We start from the raw sequence: 25,178 nt of genomic DNA on the forward strand, positions 1-25,178 counted from the left end.
TATATTGCAGTTTCTTACCAACATCTATTTACTTATTTATTTGATAATGCATTTGTATTTATATAATACAATGAAACGTTTAAGTCATTTTAAATCCTCCCTGAAATGGGAAGTAAACAGGAAGTGAGTTAACATGATGTTGTGAGGATGATGTGTCCAGCTGTCAGCTGCTGCTGTTTCCATCCCAGCTCTGTAGTTCACATCCTGCTGCAGCTCTCTGTGGGGACACACCATCACATCTCTTAGTATCTGTCTTCACTCGTCATGATGTCAAACAGAGCATTTGGTGGTACAATGCATCAGCACCTGTAGAAGCTCAGGCACAGTGATGTCCTGAAGCTGAGGAGAGAGGAAGCTAAGGAGAGAGGAAGCTAAGGAGAGAGGAAGCTGAACACTGTGAGGAGAGAGGAAGCTGAACACAGTGAGGAGAGAGGAAGCTGAACACAGTGAGGAGAGAGGAAGCTGAACACAGTGAGGAGAGAGGAAGCTGAACACAGTGAGGAGAGAGAAAGCTGAACACAGTGAGGAGAGAGGAAGCTGAACACCGAGGAGAGAGGAAGCTGAACACAGTGAGGAGAGAGGAAGCTGAACACAGTGAGGAGAGAGGAAGCTGAGGAGAGAGGAAGCTGAACACAGTGAGGAGAGAGGAAGCTGAACACAGAGAGGAGAGAGGAAGCTGAACACCGAGGAGAGAGGAAGCTGAACACAGTGAGGAGAGAGGAAGCTGAACACAGTGAGGAGAGAGGAAGATGAACACAGTGAGGAGAGAGGAAGCTAAGGAGAGAGGAAGCTGAACACAGAGAGGAGAGAGGAAGCTGAACACCGAGGAGAGAGGAAGCTGAACACAGTGAGGAGAGAGAAAGCTGAACACAGTGAGGAGAGAGGAAGCTGAACACAGTGAGGAGAGAGGAAGCTATGGAGAGAGGAAGCTGAACACAGAGAGGAGAGAGGAAGCTGAACACAGTGAGGAGAGAGGAATCTGAACACAGTGAGGAGATAGGAAGATGAACACTGTGAGGAGAGAGGAAGCTAAGGAGAGAGGAAGCTGAACACAGTGAGGAGAGAGGAAGCTGAACACAGTGAGGAGAGAGGAAGCTGAGGAGAGAGGAAGATGAACACTGTGAGGAGAGAGGAAGCTGAACACAGAGAGGAGAGTGGAAGCTGAGAGGAGAGAGGAAGCTGAACACCGAGGAGAGAGGAAGCTGAACACAGTGAGGAGAGAGAAAGCTGAACACAGTGAGGAGAGAGGAAGCTGAACACAGTGAGGAGAGAGGAAGCTATGGAGAGAGGAAGCTGAACACAGAGAGGAGAGAGGAAGCTGAACACAGTGAGGAGAGAGGAATCTGAACACAGTGAGGAGATAGGAAGATGAACACTGTGAGGAGAGAGGAAGCTAAGGAGAGAGGAAGCTGAACACAGTGAGGAGAGAGGAAGCTGAACACAGTGAGGAGAGAGGAAGCTGAGGAGAGAGGAAGCTGAACACAGTGAGGAGAGAGAAAGCTGAACACAGTGAGGAGAGAGGAAGCTGAACACAGTGAGGAGAGAGGAAGCTGAACACAGTGAGGAGAGAGGAAGCTGAACACAGTGAGGAGAGGGGAAGCTGAACACACTGAGGAGAGAGGAATCTGAACACAGTGAGGAGATAGGAAGATGAACACTGTGAGGAGAGAGGAAGCTAAGGAGAGAGGAAGCTGAACACAGAGAGGAGAGAGGAATCTGAACACCGAGGAGAGAGGAAGCTGAACACAGTGAGGAGAGAGGAAGCTGAACACAGTGAGGAGAGAGGAAGATGAGGAGAGAGGAAGATGAACACTGTGAGGAGAGAGGAAGCTGAACACAGAGAGGAGAGTGGAAGCTGTGAGGAGAGAGGAAGCTGAACACAGTGAGGAGAGAGAAAGCAGGAGAGAGGAAGCTGAACAGTGAGGATCGAGGAAGCTGAACACAGTGAGGAGAGAGGAAGCTGAACACATTGAGGAGAGAGGAAGCTGTGAGGAGAGAGGAAGCTGAACAGTGAGGAGAGAGGAAGCTGAACACAGTGAGGAGAGAGGAAGCTGAACACATTGAGGAGAGAGGAAGCTGTGAGGAGAGAGGAAGCTGAACAGTGAGGAGAGAGGAAGCTGAACACAGTGAGGAGAGAGGAAGCTGAACACATTGAGGAGAGAGGAAGCTGTGAGGAGAGAGGAAGCTGAACAGTGAGGAGAGAGGAAGCTGAACACAGTGAGGAGAGAGGAAGCTGAACAGTGAGGAGAGAGGAAGCTGAACAGTGAGGAGAGAGGAAGCTGAACACAGTGAGGAGAGAGGAAGCTGAGGAGAGAGGAAGCTGAACACAGTGAGGAGAGAGAAAGCTGAACACAGTGAGGAGAGAGGAAGCTGAACACAGTGAGGAGAGAGGAAGCTGAACACAGTGAGGAGAGAGGAAGCTGAACACAGTGAGGAGAGGGGAAGCTGAACACACTGAGGAGAGAGGAATCTGAACACAGTGAGGAGATAGGAAGATGAACACTGTGAGGAGAGAGGAAGCTAAGGAGAGAGGAAGCTGAACACAGAGAGGAGAGAGGAATCTGAACACCGAGGAGAGAGGAAGCTGAACACAGTGAGGAGAGAGGAAGCTGAGGAGAGAGGAAGATGAACACTGTGAGGAGAGAGGAAGCTGAACACAGAGAGGAGAGTGGAAGCTGTGAGGAGAGAGGAAGCTGAACACAGTGAGGAGAGAGAAAGCAGGAGAGAGGAAGCTGAACAGTGAGGAGAGAGGAAGCTGAACACAGTGAGGAGAGAGGAAGCTGAACACATTGAGGAGAGAGGAAGCTGTGAGGAGAGAGGAAGCTGAACAGTGAGGAGAGAGGAAGCTGAACACAGTGAGGAGAGAGGAAGCTGAACACATTGAGGAGAGAGGAAGCTGTGAGGAGAGAGGAAGCTGAACAGTGAGGAGAGAGGAAGCTGAACACAGTGAGGAGAGAGGAAGCTGAACACATTGAGGAGAGAGGAAGCTGTGAGGAGAGAGGAAGCTGAACAGTGAGGAGAGAGGAAGCTGAACACAGTGAGGAGAGAGGAAGCTGAACAGTGAGGAGAGAGGAAGCTGAACAGTGAGGAGAGAGGAAGCTGAACACATTGAGGAGAGAGGAAGCTGAACAGTGAGGAGAGAGGAAGCTGAACAGTGAGGAGAGAGGAAGCTGAACACAGTGAGGAGAGAGGAAGCTGAACACATTGAGGAGAGAGGAAGCTGTGAGGAGAGAGGAAGCTGAACACAGTGAGGAGAGAGGAAGCTGTGAGGAGAGAGGAAGCTGAACACAGTGAGGAGAGAGGAAGCTGAACACATTGAGGAGAGAGGAAGCTGTGAGGAGAGAGGAAGCTGAACAGTGAGGAGAGAGGAAGCTGAACACATTGAGGAGAGAGGAAGCTGAACAGTGAGGAGAGAGGAAGCTGAACAGTGAGGAGAGAGGAAGCTGAACACAGTGAGGAGAGAGGAAGCTGAACACATTGAGGAGAGAGGAAGCTGTGAGGAGAGAGGAAGCTGAACACATTGAGGAGAGAGGAAGCTGTGAGGAGAGAGGAAGCTGAACACAGTGAGGAGAGAGGAAGCTGAACACATTGAGGAGAGAGGAAGCTGTGAGGAGAGAGGAAGCTGAACAGTGAGGAGAGAGGAAGCTGAACACAGTGAGAAGAGAGGAAGCTGAACACATTGAGGAGAGAGGAAGCTGTGATGAGAGAGGAAGCTGAACAGTGAGGAGAGAGGAAGCTGAACAGTGAGGAGAGAGGAAGCTGAACAGTGAGGAGAGAGGAAGCTGAACACAGTGAGGAGAGAGGAAGCTGAACACATTGAGGAGAGAGGAAGCTGTGAGGAGAGAGGAAGCTGAACAGTGAGGAGAGAGGAAGCTGAACAGTGAGGAGAGAGGAAGCTGAACAGTGAGGAGAGAGGAAGCTGTGAGGAGAGAGGAAGCTGAACAGTGAGGAGAGAGGAAGCTGAACACATTGAGGAGAGAGGAAGCTGTGAGGAGAGAGGAAGCTGAACAGTGAGGAGAGAGGAAGCTGAACACATTGAGGAGAGAGGAAGCAGTGAGGAGAGAGGAAGCTGAACAGTGAGGAGAGAGGAAGCTGTGAGGAGAGAGGAAGCTGAACAGTGAGGAGAGAGGAAGCTGAACAGTGAGGAGAGAGGAAGCTGAACACATTGAGGAGAGAGGAAGCTGAACAGTGAGGAGAGAGGAAGCTGTGAGGAGAGAGGAAGCTGAACAGTGAGGAGAGAGGAAGCTGAACAGTGAGGAGAGAGGAAGCTGAACAGTGAGGAGAGAGGAAGCTGAACAGTGAGGAGAGAGGAAGCTGTGAGGAGAGAGGAAGCTGAACAGTGAGGAGAGAGGAAGCTGAACAGTGAGGAGAGAGGAAGCTGAACAGTGAGGAGAGAGGAAGCTGTGAGGCTAGCTGAAGCTAACAGCTGTTTGGATGTGTTCATGCTATTGGCTCTTCTGTCGGTGACATCAGTGAAAGCGTCATTTTGCAGAACAGAGCAAAACTGTTGGCGTTTGTTTCCTCCTTGTGGGGAGTGTAAGGGCGCACTTCCCGTCAGCCCCTGCTGTGAGACATATTTACTTTATAGAAGCTCTGAGAATGAAACGTTTACTTGATGGAATGTTTTAACTTCACTGTGTCGCAGGCCAAATCACAGCAGAACGTTCACACATGAGAAAAGTAGAGCCGAAAGGTGTTCCATAGATCAGTCTGACTCACTGGAAGCTTGTCTGTTTCCTCATTTCCTAGCAATTGTGATTCATACTGATAAACATTTCATAAGCCCATTGGACACATGTGAAGACTCACACTCGCATTTTCAATCCAGAATCAAAGCTAACTTTAAATAATAAAGTTAAAACCGTGTTCCACACATGCAACATATACAAATATAATGTAACAAGAATGCAAAAAAGTGATGGTAATAACATAAGTACAGTACAATAAATAATCATCCAAAAGTTCATGACAGTTAACCCTCTCAGTAAAATGAACACATAAGACGAAAAGAATAAATACAATAAAATATAAAAAACTATAAAATAAATATATAATTAAAACAATATAATAATAAAAAGCATCAGGAGGTGGAATCTTTCCCAATAATGGAACTCCACAGGACAAGGAAGTGAGAACTGAAAGGTGTGTGTGTGTGTGTGTTCCATCACTTTCTTCATGAGATTCATTTCCTTGTTATTGTGAGATCACGGCCTCTGTGCCTGGGCTATGTGTTGACTTTGTAAATGTTTGTGTGTGAGAGCGAGGCCACACTTCTGTTAATCATCGGCTCCACTTCCTGTCTGCGCTCTGCTACTGTCCAACACTTCAAGGACAGCTCATACACAGCCACGGCCCATCTACCTGTGTTAACATCCACTGCATGTTGGCCACTAAGTGTTGTGCAATGCCTCAGCTCTACAGGTGTTGGATTATCTAAGACATGCTTTTCTAATGTAAAGTGTTGCCATGTTGCCCTGTCCAGTAAAGAACCCTGCAATGTGGGTCTGTCCCTCAGAGGCTCTTCCATTATTGCTCAAGACCCCTGCTGCCTGGAAAGCAGGAGCAGAAGAAGGGGAAGTTGTGGATGACGCTGCTTTCCATTTTCTAGCTACATGCTAGTGATGCTAACCTGTGAGCTTTCCTCTGCAGGGGACGTCCTGTACGAGCTGCTGCAGCACATCCTGAAGCAGAGGAAGCCGCACGTCTTCTACCCCTCCGCATACTTCCCCGGGAACTCCTTCCACTCGCTGCCGGAGGGCGCCTCGCAGCACCTCAAGCTGGAAGGTCAGTCCCATAGATGCTGCTCTAATGCATACATTTCATATTTTTACATTAGCCTCTACAATCTATCATTATAAAAAATATATTCCATTACAACTGTTGTAATCAAATCATCAAACAAGAAATGAAGAATAAAAAACACTTCAGTTAAAGCCACATTAAAAAGGTGTGTCTTGAGTATGCTCTTAAAGTACATACAGTTATGATGCCTCTCATAGCGCTTTTAATTCCCTGATAGGTCTAACCTTAAGCTCAGAGTTATAGTTTGCTCCATGATATTGATGTTATTTTAACGTGTCCTCCCTGTCTATATACACAAGGTAGTCTCAATATGAAAAAGCTCAGTTGGTCGAGCTGGGGCCCATGGTCTGGTGTTAGGACCCCGACCGGAGGACAGGCTCCAGGCTGCTCTGGGACCAGTTCCCTCCGTCTCCCCGTCAACACTGTGTCTTGAATAAAAGCACTCGTTGCCTGAAAAAGTATTAAAAGAAACACCTCAACGATTGCATTCCAGTACCCCACCAGTACCCCACCAGTACCCCACCACTGCGAAACATCCCCTCAATAATAAACACATCATTACATTTACACATAACAATATCTCCGAAATCTGATTATTATTTGATATAATATATTCCTCAAGGTAGAATTGATGGCAGAGCTGATTAATCGTACAGGTGTACCTCTGAGTGTATATAAAGTACGCTTCCTTCTTCGTAATAGCAGACACTGTTAGATTCATATCAGCTTCGTTATAGTTGAGTTAACTATAGTTTTTAGTTTGGTAAATGTGGAGCAGTGATGCTGCTCAGAGTAACATGAGCCAGCTATAGCGAGGCCAATTGATCATCTGATAGCAGATATCGTCTTACATCATTCCATAGACATCAGTCACTTGTTCAACATTGTAATTACATGTTTATAATGAATCAAATTGTATGTGAGCATTTATAATAATAGCAATTGTAATACCAGAGATAAGGTTGAATGTTCTGCAGACGTCCATAGGAACTGCACACGGCTTCTTTTTGAACCACTTGTGGAAAGGTGGAGATAAGGAACAACAAGACTTTTAATGAAGGTACATGGTAAATGAAACATTACGTTCAAGGAAGTAAAGACAATGCCCAGTGGGTTGTTGGGGTGTGAGGAAACATGACACATCAACCATCTGATGGGTTGAGCAGTATCTCCGCCTGTTGGCAGTAAAACCTGCTCCACGAGGAAGTGCAGCGCTGCTTAAAGCAGCTCCACAACTAGTTCTCACTGCCGTCTTCATGCTTTGAGTGCCTCTCTGCAGACGGGTACAACAGTGCCAACTCAACCCAGAACCCTTCCTGAAACTCTCCACAGATGATGTGATCCGGTTCTCACACTAACCTGCAGAGTATTAGTGACACCCAGGCTCAGCTCCTATCGTCTTTCCCTATCCACTATTCCTTGACCTCTGTGTGAAACGTCACAGGGTTAAGGAATAGTGGATAGGAGAATTCACAAGGACTTAGGAAAAGACAACCGGGCTTCAAGAGAACCTGACTGCACTGACACTATCAGACGTATGAATGAGGCACCAGAGGATGTTCTTAGTGTGCGTCTGCTGGGAGGAAACTACAGTTCTCTGTACAGAGGACTACTGGAAGACATCGAGAGACTCTGCACCGTGCTCTGATGGTGTTGATATGCTTTATGAACGTGGACAAGAGAAACATATTATCTTCATTAGGAGGGAACTGAAATAAAAAAGTAAAGTGGGAGGCGTGTGGCGCAGTGGATAGCGCCTTGGTGTTGGGATCAGGGGAGCACAGGTTCAAACCCCGCTGCAGTCAGCATGTCGTTGTGTCCCTGAGACACTTCACCCCAAGTTGCTCCTGTGGGGATTGTCCACAGTATTGAGTGTGTGAGTCGCTTTGGATAAAAGCGTCTAACAGGTGACATGTCATGTAAAGTGAAACGTATTGTTCAACATCCCCAAAGGTTTGAGAAACCCCACACAGCTCAGTAAACTCTGTGAAATGTTGACTTTATGTTATCAGTGATAAAGTAACGTTCATATTTCTCCTTTTGATTATTATAGTGTTGAACGTAAAAGAAAAGCACTTTGCATGTTATGGTATATGTTGTAAAATGCTTAATAAGCACCGTGATCCATTTAATCATACATTTGACATTATGTTACTATAAGTATTGATAAATCAATGTCTTCATTACTTCAATGTTGCTCTTGGTTAAAGTAGGGAATATTTGCCTACAAAATGTGGTGGAATAAAAATATAAAGTAGCATAATGTGAAAGTACCTACATTTGTACTTATGCACAGTACTTGAGTAAATGTACTTAGTAACATTCCACCACTGCTGACAGCCAGCATGTGATCGCTGTGGGCACACCTGCAGAGCAAACACAGAGAAACTACACACACACACACACATCATTTCCTAGAGCAGAGGTGACGTCCAAAATAAAAAAAACATTGAGTTAATTTCACTGAAAAGAAGACGAGAGCCGGTGAAGGTGGGGGGATGTCTTTTCAGAGGGGGGGGGAGTGCCACCTGAACCTGGGTTCAAGCAGAGGCAGACCTGGAGCACTCTGAAGGCCCAGCTCTCTGCTGCCTCCTGCTGCCCTTCCTCTTTCATCACACACTGTCTAATATAATGCCAGGCACAAAACATCATGGCTTTATATATTCACCATCAACTCAACGGACAAATCAGGAAGCAAACACGACATTCACAAATAAAATGTATAATTAAAAAATAAAGTAAAAGCATCAAAGAGTTAGCGTTTAACTTTTTAACTATTTTTAAATTATATTTGTTGGTGCATTTCTCATGTACCAATAGGCTGCTCATTATGAAATACACAACAGTAATGAATCACTTTACCAATCTTGGACTGTGTATAAAATAAACCAAGGATAAGAATATTGCTCAACAGAAACTCTTCACCACTGACTGTCAGTGTGTGAGCTGCTGCTGTGGTAACCTCGTGTTGTGATGTTCTCCTCAGACACGGTACGACGGCCGCCTCGTGGCTCAGAGCCCCTCCCCCAGCACCCCCCAACCATCGAGCTGCGCCACCGCGCACGCTCCCCCCACCTTCAGACTCCCAGGCGGTCCCCTCCGGAGCCCCACCCCCCCCGCACAGCCACAGATGACCACCTGCAGACCTTCTCTCAGCTGCCCGACAGCAACCACCACCCCCAGGAGGAGATGTACCCCCTGTCAGTGTCCCCCGCTGCCCCCAACGGCCGCTGCGTCACGCCCCGAGACTCCTGCCCAGGCAGCCCCGGGGGCCAGGAGGCGGGCCCTCCTCGCGTCATCCAGCTCATTCCCAGCGCCATCATGAACCCCCTGCTGCTAAGCCCCAGCAGGAGCGGCGGGGGGGGCGCCATGGACTTCAGGCACAGCCGCGGACCCCCGTCTCATGCGGCGCTGGAGAACGGGCGGGAGCTCAAGGGGCACAGCCTCCACCCTCAGATGTCTCTGTCCCAGCAGCAGCTCCTGCAGGAGGAGGCGCTCTACAGGAACCACGTCATCATGCCCGTGTCCCCCCCCGAGGAGCAGCAGATCCCCATCGGACGCATCGCAGGTGAGATTTACCGTCAAAGGTCAAAGCTACTGTTTCTCCAGACACATGTGAGGAGACACTTCAGACCCCATTCACTTATCACTTACCGCAAAGCATGGTGGGTAAAGACGTTGTGTGTCCTCAGACTGCAGGCTGCTGTGGGACTACGTCTACCAGCTCCTGTCAAACAGCCGGTACGAGAACTACATCCGCTGGGAGGACACAGAGAGCAAGGTGTTCCGCATCATGGACCCCAATGGCCTTGCCAGGCTGTGGGGGAACCACAAGGTACACACACACACACACACACACACACACGCACGCACGCACGCACGCACGCACGCGCACACACACACACACACACACACACACACACACACACAGAGCCGTATAATATATATAATAATATAATATGAATGTTGCCACTGGATGAGGCCATGCATTGACAGGAGCACAGACTGTATGCTTGAGCTGAACAAGATATGGCTTTTATTATCGCCGTCATGATGTAAGTCTTCCTGAGAAACACCTTGGAAGAAGACTGTGACGTTGCTTTTTTGGGAATTTGTTGAAACTAGTATCGGTAGAACACACTTCAAAATGACTTTAACCGTAATAGAAGGCTGCACTGATCAAACTGTCCTATATTTAACGGACAGTTCACCCCAAAATAAACAACAAATAGTTTTCATGTATCTAGGTTGTTTTGGTGTGAAGCGACTCGTGGTGGAGATATTGACTCCTCTCTAATATAATGGAGTCAGATGGCTTCAGAAGCCATGACCCTGTTATTCAACATATTGCACAGACATTGTTGGGAGCAGTTTATGTACAAATTATTGTCTTTCTACCACATCAATGCGCAGAAAGCAAATATCTTAGGTAACTGGTCTCTGGAAAGAGGTTACATGTATTTTGATCTAGCACCCAGTGCTACCCTTTCTCATAGTTGTAGAGAAAAGACTGACTGATGAGTATCACTGCAGGTTAGGAGGTATTTCTGGGTGAGCAGAATTGATCTACCATGTGACAGCTTTAAATGACAGAAAGCTCATTAAGAAAAATCGAATTTTGCATCTCATTATTAATATTATTAAACACTGTTGTTGTCTTCCCCCTAACAGAACAGGACCAACATGACGTACGAGAAGATGTCGCGAGCACTGAGACACTACTACAAACTGAACATCATCAGGAAAGAGCCCGGACAAAGACTTCTGTTCAGGTAACGCCTCTAAAAGACGGAACCATCATCAGTTTGTCTAGTTTCAGTGATGCAAATTAGTCGCTTTTCGGCGCCTCCCGCTTTTTTAATGCTGATTTGAGTGACTTGTGTAATTCGTGGAGAACCGAAGAGAGTTTTGGGGGGGGGGGGGGGGGGTCAGTCTGTCCGGCAACTTCTCACTTCAAAAAAGAAGAAGAAATCTAGATAATATAATAATAATTAAACAAGCGAGTGCCTGTTTTTCCTGGCCAAGGACACAACACGAGCATAATGGTATATGTCTCGTCTGAAAGGAGTGCTGACGGAGAGCACCGGAACGCCGCTCCAGCTCTTCAAATATTGCAGTACCCATAAGGAGCCGTACACATGCCGCAGTGTTTGCGTGGCTGTGTCTTTAGTTGTAAGCACAGTGGCGATCTGTTGTTATTAGCATCTGGTTAGCTAGCTATGCTAACGAATTTAAAGAGCTTTTCTACAACCAGGTGGAAGAGAGCTCTCTCCTGAGAGGCTCAAATAACCTCAGCTCAGTGAGGTTAAGGCACACCTTGATATGATCATTATAGTTATTAATGAGACTAAATGAAAAACAGGTATAAAATACTATATGACAGTAACAAAAAAGTTGTTAAAAATAACAAGAATAGAGTTTAAAAGGGGAGTGATTTGTAAAATATCCAAAAAGAAAAATCTGCTTCCAGTTCTGTTTCATATGGGTGTTGAGAGATGTATCCATAGATCTCATGTTGCTCTCAAAGTGCACCAGATTGATACTTTTAACTTCAATATGTCAATATCTTCCCGGGGGAGCATGCCCCCGGACCCCCCTAGAGGAGGTTAGGTCCCCTCCCCACTTAAATCATGTTCACATGGATAGGATACTAAATACATTTGCACACATCTTGTGTCCATATCTTTCTGTTTTGGTGGTCATGCCACACCGTGCACATGCATGCATGCGTGAGTCATGGTGAGATATCTGGATTAAGAGGTTGCTTTTTATTTGCACAGCATGAAATAAAGGCCAAATGAATGGGCTGTGATTTTAATTTTTTTAAGCAGAGGTTGAGTTCAATCATTTGTACGGCCCTCGGAGGATGTTGTAAACATTGAAAGGAAAAAGGTTCCCCACCCCTGCTGTAAATAATAATAAAAACCCTTGATTTATAACTTAACATCTCTGTCTCCTATTGATCTGAGTATATTATAAAGAATAGCCAGTTCATTGAAGCATTATAGCACAGGCCTTTGTCAGATGGTATATTACGCTGGTTTTTTCCTGCTTCGAATAGTTCTCTTTTTTGTCACCATACCTGTGTTTGCATCACTGTAGTTTACAGCATCAATGTGGATAAATGAGCCGTCGTTTCTGTGTGGCGTCCCTCAGGTTCATGAAGACCCCCGATGAGATCATGAACGGACAGACGGAGCGGCTGGAGCACCTGGAGTCAGACACAGACGAACAAATCTACATCAAAGAGGAGTGCTGAGGAACTCTGGGAAATGGAGTTTATGAACTTATTACTACTACAGCCGCTGATGCCTTTCAGAAGCAGCGTGAACAATCGCAGCTGAACCTGCAGCGCATGGACGCTCGCTCTATCAGTCACACTCAGAAAGACTCAACTGTTTCTCTTCATTGCCTTAGGAGAATATTTTCCAGAGTTAATAAATAAAAGGGCATCATGTGTTGTGATTTCCTGATGGACAGAGCTGAGAGACTTTCTACGTGTTCCCCTTTATTTCCAAATGAACTGCAAAAGCCAATCACTGAGCTTCTGTCACTTTGATGATTTTAATGTCTCCTCACCTGCATTATAAAGGAATTGTTGCTGTTTGTAAAAATACAATTGGGTGTGTGCGTGTGTGACAGGAATGTTTTCACAATGGAATAAACATTTTTGATTAAACTATGTTCTCTTAGAGTGGAGTATGTTTAAATGTTACTGAAGGGTAATGACCACCCTTTTCCAGTGTGTCCTGTTCCTCTGCAGGAAGGTGTCAGGAACAGGCTGGTGTAATACCGGAAGTGTCCACAGGGAGGCAGTACTGCACTGTCAGTGAGAGGAGTCTGCTGTCATCATCATGCTGCTGCTGTAAACACTGGAAGATGTAAACAAGTCATTTTGGGAATGACTTGCTTCAGGTAGAATTGCTCATCCTATGTCAAATGATCACTTAATTGCAATTTCAGATAAATAATTCACTGATTGTATCCCAGCAGCTGGACTTTAATACAACATGTTGCGGTACCACTTCCTGAATGATGGATTTTGTCTCTGGTATTATTGTGTTTTGTGATTTATTTATTTTTTCTTAAAACAGAGCCTTAAAGTCTTATGATTATGTAGTTTGTGAACACCATAACATCACTCGTTTTTGTGTATTCTCTTTATCATATCAACTGTCATTATGATTGATCTTCATTCATTTGCAGGGGATAACGGAAACAACGCCAATTTGTGTCAGTGTCAGTCCTTGTGAAAACATGTTATACCCTAACTCACAGGAGTCCTTGACAGTAATCAGATTACTTTAAGGCGGGAGCGACTGCGTAGCGGCGCTGCGCTCCGGAGTCTCATAAAGTTAGCGCGCGAGACTTGGGCGGGCAGACGGAGCGAGGCGGCGGAGCGCGCGCTGCACAGAGAGGAGCGTCTCTGAGACATTAATATTTCATCTCCGGCTGACCACACACTGAAGCTGAGGTACAGAGAGTCAGCAGCTGTTGGGGGACACACCGGTAGACAGGCGCGAGGTGTGGATGCACGAGACCTGCGGACATGTCCACGCTGTTTCTCGTGTCTGATTCTGACAGAGCCCTTTGATTTCCTCCTCAAAGAAAGAGGCACCACTCCCGAATTTCCCCACAAATCCAGGACCAAATGTCTCCCGGACCCCCGTGGATTGTAGCAGCCCCCCCGATGCTGTGAGAGAAGTTCAGGTGCGGGACGGGAGTGGGACAATTACAGGTAAGAGACATGCACGCGACCCCGGCGCGAGGGTATTCTCTGTTAGGAGTTCCTGAAAGAAACTCATTCCTTGCACGTGCTTTATTTCTCAGCGCATCAGTCTCCATCTGGAGGGTAACACCTGACAATTAGAGCAGATTTCGCTCTGTCACTCAAATTCACCTGGGTGAAGCACACATATATTGTTCATTTTTGTTGTAACGGATTGTTATTAAAACAGTTGAACTTATTACATATAAATGCACTCTCCCACTGACAGACAGCTGCAGTCTCAGGTGATTTCAGACTTTACTTGATATCATGGTTTATAAATGTGCTAAGCTTCCCCTCTTAGAAACATCACCATCCATCATCCTGTGTGACACCAACAGTATTTTAGTTCGCTTAAGTTAAGGACAGTTTTTCAGTAAGACAACCAGTTAAATGGACTTTATTAGTCCTCCGACTGTTTTAATGAAGTCCTTGGACGTTAGATAAACACCCACTGGTGTTCTGGATTCAAATATCTCTCTTTTGATTCAACTCAGCAGAAGTACAGTGAGTAGCAGACTGCTGTCAGGAAGTGTTCTCCGGTCATATTCAGGGTGGATTTGACCTCTGAGGATGAACTCTGAGGAGGACTCTTCTTCGTCACATTAGCTTCCTCCTCTTTCCCCTGCCACGCGGTGGTTCAACTCAAACATTTTGAGAGAAGTTTTTTTGCATTTTGAGAATAAAGTTAAAATGTGTCCAACAGAGGTCAAAGTGTATATGCGGTGAATATAATAGTTTTATTTATTTTCAATACTGAAAGTTCAACATATCTATATTTCAAATGTATTCTCTTAAGGCCACAAAAACAAGAGATGTAAAAAGATAAAAACTTCCCTCTCTGATTTATTTCCCCCCTTATGTCTGGCCACAATCGTCTTCCATAGTTTTGTTTTTAAGATTAGCTAAAATGTTACAAAGACTTTCATTATTTTCCCATTATACAGAAAATAAGAAGATATTTAGTTCCCATTCATGTTGACATCATATTGACCGGGACTCAGGTTTTTACTTATAATGAATAATTGTACATTTGTACTGGCTGTGTGTGTGTGTGTGTGTGTGTGTGTGTGTATGTGTGTGTGTGTGTGTGTGTGTGTTTAGGTGTGACAGGTGTCTAGTGATTGTGTGTTCCTGCCCGCTGCAGATGAAATTGAACTTGATACTGGCATAAAACATGTGTCCTCGTTTTAAGATATAGTGTTGCATGGTCTTGTTTAATAAAAGAATCACTTCCACAGAGAACCGTGGCCCCTCAGTGAGACAAATCAAATAGTTCAGATCTCATTTTAATGTGTATATGATATGTGTGTCCTCTCATGAGCCCTCCGACATATCCTGTGAACCTTGAGAGGCCCGGAGTACTGTACATAACAAGCTTAAACCCTGGTTAGAAAAGCTGGTTGTAATATCAGTCACTCGGGACATGTTTTCTGCATAATTAGAACCTTTAATTATGATTTAAGATCAGAACTGCTAAGAACTTAAATATAGTATGAAAGCAATGCATGCTTGGAAATGATATATTATTGAATTAGGGTGAAGAGCGAGTGACAACATGCCAAACACACACACAACCATTGGGAAAACGACGGGCGAAGGCACTGAAACACACATTACAACACGCGCACACACACTGGACTGTAGCAACATGATGATGTCACAACTCCAACTGACATACTCCGAGCGCTGCCAACCGTCACACGATGGTTAACACTGCGGCCCTGAACAGCTCCAAGTCAAATCTGAGGTTTCATCGTGTGGCGTTACCATGCAAACACATCCCTCGCCATAACACATGATATGGTAGGCAATCACTAGAGATGGCAAATCCGGATCCCTTTCCGGACACAGGGAAGGGAGGAAACCGGGAGAGGGCAATGCAATTGGGAGTCTCCCGCGAAAATCGGGAGGGTTGGCAAGTATGCGCCACGAGTCTGCAGGAAGTGAAGGAAGGTCCCTTGATTCAGTGAGTCAGGATTTTCGAATCTGAGTCTGCTGTTGCCTCGTGCAGGATGAGTCTGCCTGGATCTGCTACGGTTACGGCTCTGCGTCCGCACGAGTCTGCAGGAAGTGTCACTGATCCGCGTCCCCTGAGCCAAACGATCACTTCTGGCAGCTATCCTACTCGCTAACGGCTAGGCAGATGGACTGGGGTACGTTGTGATGTGATTTTACATGTTATCAGGAGAGTAGCGAGTGACGCAAGTTATAGTTTTAATTTGTACGTCACACCAGGTGACTCAAAGGACTCGGGTTGATGGAGAGGGGAGACTCGTCACGACCAGCTCATTGCTAGGAGCCGGGTTAATGATCCGGTGAATCAGGACTCAGACTCACCCGGCTCAGAACTGAAGCTTTAGTTCCCCCACCATTCACGATCAGGCCAGACCTCCCCCGGCTCCAGCTGGGAGACCTGGTGCCGGCTGTCTGGTCAGCCAATGTCACCTTTTCTCCCAAGGGTCACATGACCTCGCTCTCCGGCTGCCTCGCATTGATCTGCAGCGATGTGCTGAGGCATTGTGTTCGTGTCGCATAGTAGCAGGTACACAGATCTATTTAATAGAATCTAATGTTAATTAAAATGTGAATGTTAGAAATGAAGTTCAAACCAACAAAATACTCTGTACGGCCCTAATTCAACAGAATCTGAATCTATGAAAGTCACACACACATCCATAACACACACTCCACCAATAGAAACACATACATAGATAGAATGGGAGGGATGAAACCCTCGTCAATGGTCACACATGCAGAGCACACAGCACACACAGTGATATGTGTGCTCTGCTTTTAACCCATCCTGGTACCAGGAGCAGTGGGAGCAGTGGGAGTGGGGGGGTGTCCGGTGCCATGGAGTTCTGCTTTGGAGGTCTACATGTCTTGCTGTCTCAGAATCCTCCTCTGCAGGGACACCCCAGTCTGCGTAGTGCGTGATCACGCTGTACTGCACCGTCTTCCACACTTCAGTCAGCTGGGATACTGTTTGAATGCAGAGGGAAGGAAAGGAGACGAGAGAACAGGAGAGAAGCTGCACTGAAAAAATCATTAATACAAGTTGAAAAAGAAACGAGGTTCAACTTTCAACTGACATGATACAGTTATGTGAAATCTGTTCACATACAATTACACAGTTCAGTGTTTCCAGTGTGGATAACACACTGAGAGGGATTACCCCCCCCCCCACCCCCCCCCCCCCACCCCCCCCCCCCCCCGTGTTATCTCTCCTGCAGCTTCTCCCTGTGTGGCCATGCGCCGTCACGGAGGATACGTCCAGTCCCCAAAAGCCGTCGAACACACCAACACACACTTCGCAGAAACATCTCTCTTCCCTCTCCCCCCACCCACCCTCCCTCCCTCCCTCCTCTCCATCTCATTTCGATGGGAGCTGTGGGCCGTCAGTTCTTTCATGATGTGAGCCGAACACATCTGGGACTCAATATCCTGTTTACCCGCTCTCAGCACTCAGAACCACAACAGAACTGAGCCCGGCAAAGTTCACAAGTCATTACAGTTTGTTCAGGTGCCTCTCACACACACACACACACACACACACACACACACACACACACACACACACACACACACACACACACACACACACACACACACACACACACACACACACACACACACACACACACACACACACACACACACACACACACACACACACACACACACACACACACACACACACACACACACACACATGCATCATGATGTCATGTCATGCTTTGTCAGCACAACCCTCAGAACCCAGGAGTGAGAAACAGGATTCAAACACAATAGTTACGACCTAGTTCATTTAGGAAGTCATAGATACGATATGCTTTATGATCCCACATGTTGGTTACAGCAGGATGTTAAAACAAGACAGTGCACATCATTTAAAAAATAAAGAAACATAACATATAAACATCTCAGAATATAAAATAAAACAGAAATAAGAAGTTGCCGTGAAAGATACATCTAACAGATCTGACAAATAAATGACAGCCAACACAATTTAATCAGATTTGAAATACGTTAAGTGTGCAAGGAATGGCATATTAATGTGAAACGTACTTTGTGACGAAGAGTCCAGTTATAGATGATGAAATGAGAAACTGTCTCTAGATGATACTTATTGTTCATCTGACTGAGGCGATTGTCAGCTGCTGTTTTATATGATTAAGATCAATCTTTATTAATCCCAGATGGGAGATTCACGGTGCTGTAATTCTACAACCACACAGGCCGACACACACGCTACACAGCTCCTACAGACGTGCACTAAGGAAGAGGGCGAAGACGTGTTGCTGGGACACAGAGCATCTTAAGAAAAGACTTTGCTAAGTCAACCTACAACAAGTCATTCTAAGTAGCCTTTAGGCTAATGCAGCAACATGATGATAAGAGGGCGAGGCTGGCTTCTAAACACGCTTTTCCTTTCACCGCCTGTGGCACTCAGCACAGAGCTTCTGCTTCATACTGAGGGCAGTATACTAACATTCCCTCTAACAAGCATTATCCACAGCACAGGAGTTCAGAGTCAGTGTGGCAGAATATTTAGTGTTCTCTGAGTGTCTCTGGCACCACCTGGGCGGAGAGGCCCGGCTCATCACAGACTGACGCCATGCACACGGTATCTGTTGGAACACGGTCAACACAACGTGACATTACATCTGTGACACAAGTGTAACAACTCGGTGAGTTAGAGGAAGACAGCAGGGTTAGGAATGTAACAGGATGCAAGAAGTACCTACGTACGTGATGTAGTATTTGGAGGTATTGACCTTGCCCAATGACCTTTAGACATGTTGGCTGCAGGGGGAGGGATCAAGCCACTGACCTTCTGATTGGTAGATCAGGAATCAACCCCTGAGCTATAGCGGCTTGCTTACACTAGTATATGTTTACGATCTGGACTAGTTTAAAACAGTATGTTATGGATGAATGATTATTATTATTACTCCACAGAGAGGGATGCAAAATAAGGAGCTTGCAAACCTTACGTCTGTTAAGTAGCTAATGTATGTAAATGAATACATGTCACATTGCACACACTAAGTTGGGTTCCCCGGGACACATACTGTGGACCTAAGAGAGTCCTGGTTCTGTTTGAAGGCTGACCTCCTCCCGGTGCAGACCTGCTGTTCTTCACTCCACATCCTCTGATCCTTACTTGACCCCCGTCAGTAGAGGCTGACTAAGGCTGCTCGCGGGGTCCCTGACACGCTGACACAGGGAGCGTGGGCGTTCAGAGGGCCGCTCACCATGCTGCTGTATTCTGTGGTGGTTCAGAATCCCCTTATGTGTCCGGCAACGGGACATTTACATTATTACAACAGCAGTAAATATAGTGCAGATCAAATATAAAACATACCTTCGTAGCACACGTAATTGATAATAAAAAACTCAATACAAAGCCAAATAGCAGATGCTATAGTACACCATGGTAAACAAGTAGCAGTATGTATATATTTCTAAAGTGACCAAATGAAAGAGGTAGTGTTGTAACGTGAGGTGCAGGTGATAAAACATCGCAAGGAGAGAGGGTTTTCTTTCAAGAGAAAAACAGGCATTTTATTTCTTAGCCTTCCACAAAAACATTATTTTACAGAAACATAAACTGCTTTCTCAACTACATGCCTGGGGCTGCGTTCACCAGCAAGGGGGTGACGCTGACAATTGAGCGGCCCAGACCAAGCAAGGAGGCAGAGGCAGATATAACCTGGTGTGGGCATTTATTACTCACACACGTATAGTGCTGCGTACCTGGACTCACATTCAGGTTCAGGTCCGGACTCAAGTCCAGAGGTTCAGGTTCAGGTCCGGACTTATAAGTCCGGACCTGAACCCATGGCTTGTGTCAAGTTGTGTGACTAAAGTGAACTTATTGTGAGCTAATTATCAATTGAAAATTAACTCATAATCAACTCAAATTCAAATTCGTCAGGTTTATTGTGCTCCCTTCCAACTTGTGTCTACATTTCTCTACAAAGTACAAATGTGCCACTTAGTCTACAAATGACTTATGACAGCAACTACAGTGAACTACTACAAAGTTCAAACATGTATTTCATTTACCAAACTAAAGTAACCAAACAGTCCCTGAGCTGACTGAGCCTAAATCCCTAAAACGTTGCTGAAAGGTAGAGTGTAGAGTAGACTATACGCATTACACTGTTACACACCTACTGTACAGTATAGGCTACACTGTACTGTACTGTCTGTGCACCATGTCTTTTCTACAATCTACATGTGTACATTATACAGTACATACTACATACATAGTGATGTACATACATACTGTTAGAAATTAAAATCAATGTTGATATGGCGTAATTTTGAATTAAATACACTAATTTAAATCAGTTTTATTCTGAAAAAAACGGAAGTTCACACTATTAACTTAATACTTTTATTCTGAAAATTCTTCACTTCCGGTTAGCATTAGCATGTGGCGAAATTCTACATCTTCAAACCGTGAATCGAAGGTGAAATGACGTGTGATGTTGTACACTGAGCACACTGGGATTAGCACTCATTTATTGACGCTGAATAACGTTTATCAGGGAATGTTTAAATAACCACAGACACCAGAATATACGTAAGTGCTAGTTTTTTTGCGAGTCCAAGTACCGGTTCCCGACGTTCCGGTTTTAACCGGACTTGTACCGAAACTTTTTACAAGTCCAGTACCGGTTCGGCGTACCGGTACGCAGCACTACACACGTATGACCCGGCCTCAATCTGCTGTTCACGTGAGCACAGTCACCAGGATCTCACACACTACCCAGCCTCCTAACAGACAGGGGAACAGAGCCTAAATACACACACACCCTAATCAACCAATTATACACTAGGGGGGGGGGGGGGGAGACAACACAGGGCACCAGGTGAACATAATCAGGAGTAACAGAAAAAACGGGAAGGGGAACGCTTTTCAAAATAAAAGACCTGTGCAATATACAAGGCCCGAAGCAGTCAGTCAACAGTGACGAAGGGGAACAAAGCCCCTCCTCCCCTGGCCTCCCAGTCACATTTATAGCAGATTGCCCGCCTTCCCAATTGAACCTGGCCAATCAGGTCATCACTCTGAAAAGGGGAGTGCAGAGTTAAACCGAAAATAGTTTTCTACATCAAAACAATTCCCAAAGGCCTAAGTAAATTCATAATTTTACAAACAAAAATATTGGACATTCCAAAACAACAAGATCTGCACAAAACTGATAAGTTTTAAGTGAACTGACACTCATAACATCACACATTTTCTGACCAATCACATCCAAGACTCCGCCTACTCATACAGCACATATAAGGAGTGTGTTGGAGCACTGGCACAAGATGGCTTCCAGGTATGAACAAAGGAAATGTTGATTCATTTCTTTTGATTGTGTGTTTTAAGACATTATAAGAAGTTGAATTCATGTCATGTTTATCTTAGTGAATGTGTCACTAAACGCATCAATGTAGCTCTGTTGTTGGTCTGTCAGGAAGTAGCTATATTAGGCTTTGGCAACACAGATACCATGTAGGTTACATCTAGCATGCATCACATGCAGAGAACATCACTGCACTGCGGGAACATAAGCCCATATTCTAGGGACGCTACATTTGTTATTCCACTCATGTGATTTTTCAAGGGCAGATATTCAGGTGCACACGACACTACATATGACATATATGTATGTAACAAATCAGCAAACAGGAAGTGAAGGCTGCAGGGGGGACTCGTCTTATTGTAACATTGAAGCAAGTTATTCCTCTACACTGTACAGTATGTCATGAGTGAGTACAGATCAGATCATATGCACCTGTCAGCCTGTCAGGAATCAGACGTGGGAACAGGCTCTGATGCACACATAGGAATGGCTTCACAGATAATCATTCTGGTTCATTTGACATGGAGGTATAATATAAATATATTACGTTCTATCTGTGCTCGGCTGCTTTCATATAACAGCTTGTGATCACAGAGCAGTGTCCTTTCTTTATTCATGTTGAGGGTTAAATATGAATCCATGGTGTGTGTTGGTTTTGTGGGAAACAGAAAGAGTGTGTTGTGTGTGTGTTTCCCTCTGGCAGAGTTTCAACCCCACACACACACACACACCATGTATACATCACTTCAGGGGACATTACATTGACTTACATGCATTTCCTGGAGACTTATCCTAACCTTAACCATAACCAACACATGCCTAACCCTAACCCTAACCCTTAACCTTACCCTAACCTAGGGGTGGGCGATATGACGATATATATCGTCGTGACGATATTAGGTCTCCACGATATGCTTTTTCAGAGATATCGTCCTATCGTGATAACAAAAAAAAAATAAAAAAAATTGGAGAAAAAAAAAATAAAAAAAAAAAAATTGCGGGAGGGGAAGAGGCTCTCCGTGCGCGGCGCAGGGGGCTATGACAGCGGACGGAGAGCCTCTTCCCCTCCCGCTCCCCCAGCCTCACCTACTGATTTTAATTTCACCATATATCAAGCCCGATCGATTTCACAATGTCAGCGCACCTCTGCTTTCGTTCAGTCAGAGTTGTTTGACACGCTCCCAAAGTCCTCGCCCCCTTTCTTTGCAGCGAGGGAAAATACACTGTTGGCAGTCTGCAGACTCTGCACACACAGCAATAATGGACGGAGAGTCCGATTCTGATGTAGAAGAATTAGATTTAGTCCCCAAAAAGAACTCTACGTCTGTGGTATGGAAATATTTTGGATATAGCACAACAGACACGGAGCAAACAAATGTAATTTGCAAAATGTGCAAAAAAGGAAATTTCAAAGCGACAGATGGCAACACGTCGGGCTTACGAGACCACCTCAAACGCAAGCACCAGAAAGAGCATGCAGAGACTGTAAGAGTGCAAGGTCCCCCGCGTGTGAATGCACAATCTACCGCAGCGACTGCACCAAAACAAACTACCATAGGGCAGGCATTTCCTAAAGGGGCTCCTTATGAAAAGACTAGCAAACGGTGGAAAGACATAACTGACGCGGTGGCGTTTTATGTTTTTCCCTTCAGTTATGCTAAAGTCTTTTATTACACTTCAAGTCTGCTCTAAAGTTTACATTTTAATTTTTTAATTGTTTGGCACTGACTTTTCCTCATTGATGTTTTATGTTTTACTTAGTTATGTTTTACCCTCCTTTTCATGTTTATTGATGTTCACTGCTCACTTGTTCATTCAGGGTTTCATTTCTGAAATAAAACCAGCTTGAAATGCTATTTTGGTCTGTTACTCCTTTTTGTTTTAGTTTCTGTTACCTTGTAGGTGCTTGTACTGTTAAGTAACTTGAAAAATAACCATAATAACCGACATGAAAAAATATCGTGATATATATCGTCTATCGTGATACTGCTTGAAAATATCGTGATAACATATTTTTCAATATCGCCCACCCCTACCCTAACCCTTACCCTAACCCTAACCCTAACCAAGTCTTCACCCTAAAATTAATGATGCTCACGTGAGGTGAGTCCCCACACGTGACTGTGTAGACAGATGTAGGTCCCCACAAGTATAGTAATGCTAGGCCACACACACACACACACACACACACACACACACACACACACACACACACACACACACCACACACACACTCACACACACACACACACACACACACACACACACACACACACACACACACACACACACACACACACACACACACACACACACACACACACACACACACACACACACACACACCACACACACACACACACACACACTCACTCTGCCCCCCCGGCTATTTGACCCAGGGGCTGTAACTAAAGACCTGATACTGGCAGCCTGTGGCTTTCAATCTGACCACTCTCCCCCACTTATGTGGCAAATAAGCTCTTTTAATTGCTTACACACAGAGCCCTATCAGGCCATGTCGTGAGCGTGGAGATAAGGGTTACACACACTCAGGCATTAGTAACAGGATGAGAGGACCGCAGAAAAACAGAGCTGCGGGCTCCCAGGAGGACCAGGAGTCAGGAAATAGCTGTGGCCATCCTATTAGTTTCAAGCCGTCCCTGCAGCTCCGGGGTCAGCCAGGCAGTTGTTCCCCAAATCCAAGCTCATTGGAGTTATCTCCTTCAAATGCTACTGTGCAGTGTACTGTGGTTCTCAATGAGCAGACTGGGAGTGTGTGCAATCACACAGGTTGGTGTGCAAAGCTTAATTTCCATGCAGATACAAATAAAACTGTGAAGCATTCAGAATCCTTATGCTGTCCTTTCGGTGCTAACAATGACAGATGTACACAGCAAGGACACACTACATCACAAAGTAGACAAACAGGTGATTTAGAAAGGATTGTGTATGGATTAAGTCATTCAGGCTTTTTCCAGACTCTGGCGACCTTCCTTTCCAAAGAGATGTGGGCTGTTGGAGGTTCACTGTGTATTGTTTTGACCCATGTGGCCCGCATGAAGAGCCAGTCAACACAGCGGCTGGTAAATGTCAGCTACAGTAGCTTCTAATGAGAGTGCAGAGAGGAGAGGCTGACATCAGCAGAGGCTGAGGCGCTCATTTACATTCTTCCAGGCGACAGCTGGATATATGAGGGAGAGAAGGAAACATATTGGTGTGGGGGGGGGGGGGGGGGTAAGGGGGCGGCGGAGAAAACTTGTTAGTCATTGCAAACAATTCTCAGAAGCAGAAATGATGTCATTGGTTAAGTTGAACCTCAGAGGGTGAGAGCCTATTTTTTCACAGCACAATTCAATATTTTTATATAAAAATACAATATCTTTGCAAAGGAAAATTTATTGTTTACCTCAGCACTCAGCAATTTAGGGTATTTCAGCTGGTGTTAAGTTTTTTCCATATCCCAATTGGTTTGGTTCAGTCTCACGGTTCTCATCACCAGACAATGTTAGCAACAAGCTATTAGCCATGATGGAGCATTGAAGCCGCTACTAAGAGTAGACATTTCCCAAAGAGGGGTGTTGGTGCACGGAAAAAAGTGAAATGTTGACTTTATTTAAATGTATTATGTCAACAAGATTTCACATAACTGTATGAGGTTAGTGGATTGAATAATATTAAATTGGAAACCTATTAAATGTAATTATTATTGCTTTCAGTTAACCAGTTAAGCGATAATATATTGATGTTGTGTTTACAGCCTCTTGTGCTGTGAAATAAACTGTAAATGTAACTTCAGACTGAATTCAGGGTACGTGTCACCAAAGAAGTTTAATCTGTGAAACAGGTGAAAAAACCGTTTTTCAATAGCAGGTCTGACTCACATGAGCAGAGAGAGGATTTGAAACCTGGAGTACGGCAGCTAAAAACAACTCAGCTTTAAGTTCAGGGCCGGCCCTTTCAGCTCAGCTGTCTGGGTAACGTTTGCTTGGTTGGTGACATTTAATCTACATGAGTAGCATAATTATCTACTAGGGTTGTATCCTTTTGTGTAACGGTTCACAAACATTTGGGTTCGGTACGTACCTCGGTTTTTAGGTCACGGTTCGGTTCGGTACGTTTTCGCTACAGCAGAAAAAATCATCACAAAACATAACATATTTTTTTTAATATTATTAAACCTGTGAATATGTATTCACTCAATAAATACAAAATATAATAAAATAAACATTAAGGTG

At 45.2% G+C, this 25,178-nt stretch overlaps 2 protein-coding genes across 5 annotated transcripts in view; both read left to right on the top strand.

The window, feature by feature from the left end:
- etv6 (ETS variant transcription factor 6) overlaps nucleotides 1-12,481 on the top strand; it is a 45,726-nt gene extending 33,245 nt beyond the window's left edge. For all 3 annotated transcript variants that reach the window (XM_034074800.2, XM_034074801.2, XM_071201774.1), the window contains 5 exons: nucleotides 5,650-5,784; nucleotides 8,789-9,370; nucleotides 9,495-9,637; nucleotides 10,474-10,574; nucleotides 11,959-12,481. In XM_034074800.2, coding sequence (XP_033930691.1) covers nucleotides 5,650-5,784; nucleotides 8,789-9,370; nucleotides 9,495-9,637; nucleotides 10,474-10,574; nucleotides 11,959-12,061 — 1,064 coding nt within the window. In that variant the 3' untranslated portion in view covers nucleotides 12,062-12,481. The remainder of the gene's footprint in view (nucleotides 1-5,649; nucleotides 5,785-8,788; nucleotides 9,371-9,494; nucleotides 9,638-10,473; nucleotides 10,575-11,958) is intronic.
- Nucleotides 12,482-13,180: 699 nt separating this feature from the next.
- LOC117439265 (chemokine-like protein TAFA-2) overlaps nucleotides 13,181-25,178 on the top strand; it is a 145,516-nt gene continuing 133,518 nt past the window's right edge. For both annotated transcript variants that reach the window (XM_034075123.2, XM_034075121.1), the window contains exon 1: nucleotides 13,181-13,540. The gene's annotated coding sequence lies outside the window, so the exon portion shown is untranslated. The remainder of the gene's footprint in view (nucleotides 13,541-25,178) is intronic.

Source organism: Pseudochaenichthys georgianus, chromosome 23 (assembly GCF_902827115.2).
Source record: "Pseudochaenichthys georgianus chromosome 23, fPseGeo1.2, whole genome shotgun sequence".
Lineage (NCBI taxonomy): Eukaryota > Metazoa > Chordata > Actinopteri > Perciformes > Channichthyidae > Pseudochaenichthys > Pseudochaenichthys georgianus.